This window comes from Hordeum vulgare, chromosome 1H (genome assembly GCF_904849725.1).
Source record: "Hordeum vulgare subsp. vulgare chromosome 1H, MorexV3_pseudomolecules_assembly, whole genome shotgun sequence".
NCBI classification, from domain to species: domain Eukaryota; kingdom Viridiplantae; phylum Streptophyta; class Magnoliopsida; order Poales; family Poaceae; genus Hordeum; species Hordeum vulgare.
The window spans coordinates 257,795,303-257,804,550 of record NC_058518.1 but is presented as its reverse complement, the minus strand read 5'-3'; the positions used below and the strand labels follow the sequence as shown (position 1 = coordinate 257,804,550).

At 40.8% G+C, this 9,248-nt stretch overlaps 1 protein-coding gene across 2 annotated transcripts; it reads left to right on the top strand.

Moving 5' to 3' along the window:
- The first annotated feature begins 872 nt into the window (after positions 1 to 872).
- Positions 873 to 7,675, top strand: LOC123430407 (bifunctional riboflavin kinase/FMN phosphatase). 2 transcript variants are annotated; one of them, XM_045114279.1, is made up of 12 exons: positions 873 to 1,250; positions 1,339 to 1,375; positions 3,510 to 3,641; positions 3,743 to 3,929; positions 4,801 to 4,931; positions 5,041 to 5,110; positions 5,215 to 5,280; positions 5,812 to 5,966; positions 6,058 to 6,153; positions 6,862 to 7,013; positions 7,084 to 7,167; positions 7,257 to 7,675. In XM_045114279.1, the coding sequence occupies exons 2-12, from the start codon at positions 1,360 to 1,362 to the stop codon at positions 7,431 to 7,433; spliced, it is 1,266 nt and encodes a 421-aa protein (XP_044970214.1). In that variant the 5' UTR covers positions 873 to 1,250; positions 1,339 to 1,359; the 3' UTR covers positions 7,434 to 7,675. The 2 variants fall into 2 exon arrangements, with proteins under 2 accessions (XP_044970214.1, XP_044970222.1); XM_045114287.1 differs by lacking the exons at positions 873 to 1,250; positions 1,339 to 1,375 and adding an exon at positions 2,183 to 2,403.
- The last annotated feature ends 1,573 nt before the right edge of the window (positions 7,676 to 9,248 follow it).

The following is a 9,248-nucleotide window of genomic DNA, read 5'->3' as shown; positions in this document are numbered from 1 at the left end:
AGAAAAATCACATTTCATGTATATTTTACGCTATGTTTTTATGTTTGTAATTTTACATGACATAAAATATTTTTTATGATGATTAAAAATTTCTTACGGTCTGTTTTTTACATATGAAATAAGAAAAAATTTATGAAACATAAAATTACGATGTATTGATGTGAAAATAGAGGAGGAAAAATAACTATTCTTCACCGAGGGTGACGAATATATATATATACTAGCACAATGCCCGTGCGTTGCTACGAAACTATATAATACGAGGAGTTAGGTCATTGGTTTAGGAAATTGTCAAAATACATTGACGCCATGCGGAATTTGCTCGCGGTTATCAAATTATCACAAAAGATCACGCGTCAGGCATTGAAGAATCTTAAGTGACCATAATCTTTTACAGACACAATATTTCGAATGTTGAAACATATGAGAATATACATTGGTAAGTTAACTGCACAAGGTTATGAATCAGGTAGGAGGATAAGGTCTATCGTCGTTTTGAAATTACAATCTATTCACTCTCTTGTTTTGTGATACAAAACTGAAATAACTTGGTTGGGAAAGAAAGAAAAAGAAAAACAACAACATTATATTTAGTTGGAGTCGTATTCTGCATTTGTTATTTGTGCCTAAGTGTTAGCCTCTCATGAATAGTAGTGTATTGTTTATTTGTTTTTGATCCGGTACGTGAGTACAAATACATTTGTTTATTTATGTTCATGAAAGGTTGCTACTCTCAATGTGGGTAGAGATGCATTTGTTTATTCGTGAAGGTTGTTGGTTCCACATGTGAACTCATCACCAACTCCAACCTTTATAAGTAGGAAAAATATATATATATATATAATATGACTTTTTTATCAGAGCCCAGTGGCCAGGCCCATCTCATCCTTTTCCCAATCCGACTCTCAGCGAGAGAGGCAGAGCGGAGCAGAGGACCGACCTCGCGTCCTCGCCCGCTCCCCGCTCGCGCCCGGCCGCCGCCGCTTCTTGGCGCTCGCGCGCGGTCGCCGCCGCCGCCGCTCAGGTCTCGTTCCCGGCTCCCCCGCTCCTCCCGTCCTCCGGTCCACCCCGGCTCCCTCGCTCCGTCGCTGCCCGGCCAGGGCCAGGGCCAGCCGCCGCCCGCCGTGGTCTCCTCCGGTGAGTCCGGTCCTCCCCCGTTCCGGCGCTGCCCGCCCAGCCGCCGCGGTTTCCTCCGGGCTCCGGTCCTTCCCCGCTCCGACGCTGCTAGTCGTGGCCTCGTGGGTGACAGGGTGAGTTTAATTGTTTAAACACAGAGCAGCTGGATGCCTGGATCTCTTTTGTTATTGTAGTCTTGCTGACATTATATTTTAATTGTAGAACTGAAGCAGTGGCGGACCCATGAATGAAATGAAGGGTGTGCACACTCTAATTTTTTTCCTACTTAATCCAAGTGTAATAAAATATGCCAAAAGAATAACATAAATAACTCAATTCAAATCTCACAATCATTTAATTCATAAAATATATTCCAAATGTGCTCGGTTACAATACAAAAGGCTTATATGAAAAAACAGAATTAGAAAAATTACAACACTAAGTAGCTCTACGTTGTTGTATTGCCATGAAAGCGTCAACTATGTCATCTTCACTTACTTTCATGAACACATCTTGCTCAATGAATGTCACCAAACAATTATATTCAAAGCCATGATGCACTCAAGGTAATAAGACTTGCTGAATTCTATCCCATGGATATATCAAGCACGGATTTGATAAGGCTAGAATTTCAACTTGCTACTTTTATTGATGATATGAGACAAGATGATAGGTTTAGAAATGCAATTAATATTGGTGAGCTCTCTATTTTGTTTGTTGCAACAAAGAAGCATGATCTTTATGATTTGGTCTACTTACTCATCAAATTGATATTGATTTTACTTGTGGCAACGGCGAGTGTTAAAAGGTATTTTCTATAATGAATCTAGTAAAAAATAAATTGAGGACTAGTATGGGTGATGATTGCTTGAATAATTATTTGGTGACATTCATTGAGCGGGATGTGTTCATGGAAGTAAGTGAAGATGACATAGTTATGTTTTCATGGCAATCCAACGACGTAGAGTTACCTAGTTTGTAATTTTCTACTTCTGTTTCTTTCATGTAAGCCCTTTTGTATTGTAACCGAGCACATTTGGGATATATTTTATGAACTAAATGGTTCTGAGATTTGAATAGAGCTATTTATGTTATACTTTTGCCATATTATGTTACACTTGGATTGAGTAGATTTTTTTTAGAATGTGCACACCCTTAATTTAATTCCTGGGTCCGCCACTGTCCAGCAGTATACATGTGTGTGCTTCCTACTGAATATGCTGCTGCTGCTAATACAGAACATTGCTCCTGTTGATATATAAAAATGAGATAGAGAAATTTGTTACAGTTGAGTACTAATTTTTTGGCTGCTACTGAATGTCTCTACCATATCATACTTGTCATTTGTGTGCAAATGAAAGGAGATAAAGGTTTATGACGAGATTTTGTGATTAGAGATGTTGCTAGTGCTACTTGTTTAGAGAAATATAAATCCAGTTAAGGAGCAAGAGTAGCTGATGCCACTGCAATTATAAATCGTTTGAATTACTACTGAAATGGTAGTTGAATTGGCAGTTACAAGATATATTAAAATATAGTACAGAGAATATAGACATTGTGTATATGGATATTCTGATGCAAAATTGGACGTGTATACGAGATAATCTTTATAGACCATCATCCAAATATACACTTGCTGTTGGAGATGCTCACAAGCCACGAACAGGACTCCTCGAAGAAAGAAAGAAAACTACGAGCAGGAACAGCCGAACACACCACACCACAAGCGATGCGCCAACCCTAGTGGCTAGCGGCAGCTTGGAGGAGCGGTGGTGCCGGCGGCCAAGCGGACGGCACCGACGCACGCCCTAGCGCTAGCGGCTAGCAGTAGGAGTGGTAGCCGCAGCCAAGCAGGCAACGGTGGTCGGCGACGAGGAAGTTTCACTGGCAGTCTCGGCCGCCGTACCTAAAAAACAATTCATCCTCCGCCACGTCGTACCTTAGCTTCACCACAGGCACCTCAATCACGCCTCTACCCCGACCACACCCCGACTCCCGCCTCTCACGCGCGTTGCCGTTCCCCTAATCTTGTTCCTGCTGCGTTTGCCCCTTCCCAGTCTTTGGGCATTGAGGTATGAGGTTATTTGTTTTTATCCAGCGATTAACTAAATCACACTGACCTTCATACACCCGGCACACCATCGAGGTAGCCTCACTAGTTTGGAGGTGATTACCAAAGTCAGCTCAGCCAAACACTTGTACTCCTGTAAAATTTCTATGCTACTGTAAATAGCGGTCCTACTTTGGAAAAAAATAGTCTCAGGTTTAAAAACCAAGGATAGGATCTTTTACTGTTTTTTACTCCTACTTTAGTTGTAATATGTAATTGTATACACATATTAAATCATCAGAAAAACATTGCTTGTGCCTGAATTGTTTTTGCTACATGTCAGGTTGGGCTTCCCAAATAATTTGTCTCTTGCTGCATTTAGCTCACCCGTCCTTGGAAATGGCAGCACCGAAGCCCATTACTCGCCTTATTTCCCATGTCATTCTTGATTTGGATGGTACCCTTTTAAATACAGGTGACCGGGAGTTCCAAATATTTCCTCTATTGTTTGATCTTTCCAAGTTAAATAAATGCTGAGTGCTCATTTCTGCTTACCTTGGTTGTCCAATTTGGCAGATTGCATCGTAAGCCAAGTGCTGAAACCATTTCTTGTTAAAAATGGGAAAAGGTGGGATAGCAAGAATGCTCACAAGTATGTTGGAAAGACGCCTTATGAAGCTGCAGCTGTTGTTTTAGAAGATTACGGCCTCCCTTACTCCACCGAAGAGTTCCTCTCATTGATTAATCCAATGTTCAGTGAGCAGTAATGTCACCCAGCCTCTTTATATACTTGTGTATATTTCACAAAATGCATATTACCATGTTACTGTAGTGAAAAATTTGTACATTTCGTGGCTGCATCAGGTCATTCGCTTGATAACGTAGATTATTTAGTTCAGTCTTTTTAAGAACATTTTTTTTGTGCGTGCATGTATATCTTTTTGTGCCCATTTACTTTCTCCCTGTAATTTCTTATGAATTACTGAATATCCCTGATAGGCTAGTTTGTTAATCTCTCTCCCTAATGCTGCCACTAGAAGTCTTAAATCATGCCTTTGAGGTGTGCCTATGTTCTTGAGTTTTCATCTGCATGTGCACATGTTATACATTAACATCTGCATGTGCACATGTTATACATTAACATCTGCATGTTGGTTATACTATGAATATGATAATAATACAATGTGATTTATATGTATGTAGGGTGACTTCAATATCTCTGTCTTTTATTAGTACATACTTAAATTATGCTACTATATGCTTTTAGATTGCACAGTCCGTTTGACAAGTCACTACAGAAGAATTTCTGTAAATCAGCAGCAGAATTAGTTTAGTTCTTAGGTCAACGCTCTTTTGATGCAATTTAAGCACCAAAGTGAACTTCATGTATAGTGCAGAAAGTACTTTAATAGAAATGAAAAGGAAATGTCTCGTGTCTAATGAAAGCATTTGTAAAGATTCCCTTACAGTAACTTGTTGTAAGGTTGTGACTGGTATTGGGCATGATGATAGAACTACTACAATTTTCTCATGCTGTAATGTGCATGATTTGTCTTGAAGAAAAAAACTGGCCTGTGGAATTTTCACTTGCTTCCTTCAGATATATGAGTAGCATATTAAATTTCATATTGCAGATGGGGTAACTTAAAAGCTCTTCCTGGAGCTAATCGGTTAATAAAACATTTGAAGAGTAGCAGGGTGCCAGCTGCTATAGCTTCCAACTCTTCAAGATCAAACATTGAGTCCAAAATCTCGTGCCATCAAGGTATCCTTTTCCAGTTTTCCATGCTTCAGGGATACCTGGATTTTTTTCGTGTTCTTCTTTGTATTTGATGGAATGATATATGACTTAGTTTTACTCTTATGATGGATAGGATGGAAAGAGTATTTCTCTGCACTTGTTGGTGCTGATGAAGTAGAGTTAGGAAAGCCATCCCCAGAAATGTAAGGCATTGTGCTATATAACGTTTTCGTTACTGATACCCTATAGATTTATCAAACTGATCTCATTTAGTTACTCATGTTCTGCTGGTGTGGTGATATTCAAGATTTCTGGAAGCTGCAAAAAGAATGAATGCCGATCCTTCAAATTGCCTAGTAATTGAGGATTCTGTGTAAGTTCTTCCTTGGTTAAGTAATATTGACATGTTTTCAGTGGAACACCTAGCACTTTTTGATGGAACAGAAATTCATTCTTTTGATATGCTTGAATAGGCATGGAAGTTTGGTTTTCTTTTCTCTTAAAGCTACATAGTAATAAAAACATAGCTTCAGTAACCATCTGATAGCTTTTATGAATGTCAAAAAAATGTTATTCTTGCTTTATGTTAAAAGAAGAACAATGTCTGTCTTTTTGACAGATAAATTCTGATATGATTGATCTTCCACACCATAACAGCTTACAGTTGTACAACTTGATGAATTTAATTAATAATACTAATTAGAAAGCTATGCCAATGTGCACAGCACAGAATTTTGAATTATGTAGAAATGCAGATGCATCACTGTTCCATATATTTCTGTAGATATTATGTTTACATCCACCACATCTACACTAACATTACTGGTCCCCAAACTTATATTTTAGCGTGCAGTGTTTTAGTAACCATATTACCTTTGATATTTCCAACTAATGATTGTGCCAGGCCAGGTGTTACGGCTGGCAAAGCTGCAGGAATGCATGTCATTGCTGTCCCTTCAGTACCCAAAAGGACCGATGAATTCAGTTCTGCTGATGAGATTATCAACTCCCTCCTTGACTTAAAGCCTGAAAAATGGGGTTTGCCACCCTTCAATGATTGTATGATCTAACTCTTGGGACTATCCATTTATGATTATCTTAGAACAATATCGACATATTCAACTTAACTGTTTATCAATTTTCTGCCCAGGGATTGAAGGTACCTTACCAATAGACCCATGGTTTATTGGTGGACCTGTGATCAAAGGATTCGGCCGTGGTTCTAAAGTACTAGGAATACCAACAGGTATGGTTGACATATTAATATTATATAAGTAAAGATATCACTAGCATGTTTTCAAGGTTTTAAGTGTCTAGAACAATTCACTGACTTTGCATGCTATCACTTCTATAAATGGTTTTGTCATGAAGTTGTACTAGATCAGTGACCCTTATTTTGGTACGGAGGGAGTACTATGTTATTCATTTTGTTCATTGATTGACCATTTCAGATGCTACCCCAGTTAGCTGGCCTACTTCCAAATATCAGTTCTGTGTTTTGCATTACTAGAAAAATTGCTTTGAGAAACCCATGCCTCTAGAATAGCTGACGCTGTGTGTTTCTTAGATACATCAATCGTTTGAAGCTGGTTGGTGAGCACCTAACCGAATTGGATGTTGTTTAGGAACACTGGGTTTTGGTTTATATTTAGACTTGTCCCCTTCAATTATATGACAAAGCAACTTTGGTAGGTCTACTTAATGACTCGGGTTAAATATGCGTGCGTCAACTTAATTAGTCGACCAGATATATAGAAATGTCACAGGGAAACTAGTTTCACATGATAAAAAAAGGACAGTCCTGAAACTCTGGAAATTTTGTCCCATTTTGGGTGAAATATATCCTGTTGTAACTAAAATATATGCTCTACCAGTTTCCCCTTTTAATTTTCTTGGTAGTAAGTAGTGCACTCAATTCTTCTTGGTCACTGATAATTTTTTACCTGTCTTGTAGCGAACTTGGCTGCAGAAAACTTTTCCGACATACTGTCAGAGCATACATCAGGTGTATACTTCGGGTGGGCTGGACTTTCGAAGCGAGGCATATACAAGATGGTCATGAGCATTGGCTGGAACCCTTACTTTGATAACACAGAGAAGACTATCGTGAGTGCTCTTTACACAGGCCGTTCCTTGTTTAGCTGTATTATTTTGCTCTAAGTTGCATTGGTTTCAGGAACCATGGCTGCTTCATGGTTTTGATGAGGACTTCTATGGAGAGGAGCTGCGCCTTGTTATTGTTGGGTACATACGACCCGAGGTAACTGAGAACCAAACGACATTTATACTGGCAAAGAATAGGTTCTGTTTTCAGTGACTAGATAGTGAAACTACTTTTGAAATGCTTAGGCAAACTTTCCTTCGCTCGAGAGCTTGATAGAAAGGATTCACGAGGACGGGAGAATCGCAGAGAACGCCCTAGATTTGCCGGAGTATGCCAAGTACAAAGACTCGCCGTATTTGAGAAACCCCTTGCAACAGGGCGCTTCTGCTGACGGGAACGAGGCAGAGCCAGAGTTTATATAAGTTTCTTGAAGCGCCCAGTGAGAGGCCACCACACATTCTCTACGTCGGAGATAAAAGGCATTTCTTCTGATGCAGAAACAATGTCACTATTTTAAGAGTAGCGGCGGTGCCACTGCGTTATGGCCAGTTTGGTCATTGCCCAAACACAAACAGGGATGTTGATTGCTATTCTACTGTGTATACTTGGATTCCCATTATACAATACAATGAGAATTGTGAAGATGGCATGTTGTGAGTGGAAAGCTTTACTTGCCATCTCTTTCTTCCCTGCTGTTACTTGGTGCTGTACTCGTTAGCATCGATCTGAAACTGAGCAGCAATTGCAGATGAGATCATGTACATATTGCCTGCCCCTTGTGAGCAATCACTTATCCCACGATGCATGAAATTGAGTAGCCCGTGCATACTGCATCCAACACAAGGCCAAAGCCAACTGGCCATTTGCAACCCTGAAAATATAATGAGATAAATACACCCACGGCCACTGTAATTGCAACGGAAGCACAATACAGTCATTCAACTTTGAAATACGCTTAATAGGTCACCGAATGCAATTTGATGTGAAAATACGGTCACTATGGCACGTACGCGGTTGAACACGTGTTGACCGGTCCTCCAGGCTAGGTGTTGAACTGTGGAGGCGTGGCCGTCTTTTTTTTGCGTCTAGCCCCTTGACCATCACACAATCCACCCATTCACCACCGCTCCACTCACGTCGCCTCTTCGTCTTTGATTGGAAACAGGGGAGCATCAGCTTAGGCGACGCCGCCCCCGGCGATCATCGACGGTGCAGGCAAGCTGAGGCGCTGAGGTCCTCCGCGGTTGCATAGGCGGCGCCACCGCACGTGTTCTTCTTGTGGGAGGCGTCGACGATGGCCCCTGTTCGTCGCGCAGAAGGGGCGCATCCCCTGTCTACAGTAAGTATCCGTCCTCCTTGTTCTTCTCGTCGGGTTTGTGCATTGCGATTGGACCGTCAAAGAACCTCCTTTTAGGACCGTGTTTCCATCTAAGATGTGTTGTAGTTGCAAGATTGGACCGATTGTTCTAGGGTTTTCAGTCAGGATTTGGGGGTTAAGGGAATTGGGGGTTAGGGTTTTTGAGAGTTAAACAGAGAGATTCTGATGCATGTAGTACTTTTGTTGTTGTGTCACGTCGTCGAAATAGCAATTTTTTGGTGGAGATCAACCGTGGTGGGTTTTTTCTTGGCCATGGCAGGAACCGTTCTTATGTGAATGGCCATGCCATTTGGTATGATCAAGTGGAAAGGGTCATCTGATCTCCTATAATGATTGAAAATCTTGTGGAAGAAATAGGTTATGAGATGGCAGGGAGGCTTAAGGTTTTTTTACTGTGTCCCTATGCTTACACTTAGCACAAATGGTCAGGGCAATAACTGATGATGAACAGGCTGGCAGAATGCTCATGTTTGTTGATATTGGTCACCACTTTTTCAGTCTTTATTTGGATCATGATGATAGCTTCAGAGCTAACCTTAGTGAGGATGATGTTTTGAATCATCCAAGAGCTAGCCTGCCTCAAGTTTTTAGCCCAACAAGGAGAGTGCATACCAATGCAGAGAATGCAGAAGCAGAGAATGGAGAAGCTGAGGCAGAAGCAGAGCATGGAGAAGCTGAGGCAGAAGCAGGGCATGGAGAAGAACATGCAGAAGTAGAGTTTGGAAGAGGAGTGGAAGCACCTATTCCTATTCAAGTAGTCTATCCTGATTATGATGCAACTGATGATGTCAATCAATTTGAGTTTGTTAAGAGGGCATCAATACAGACAGATGTGGGTAATGACGAACAAGCAGATGGT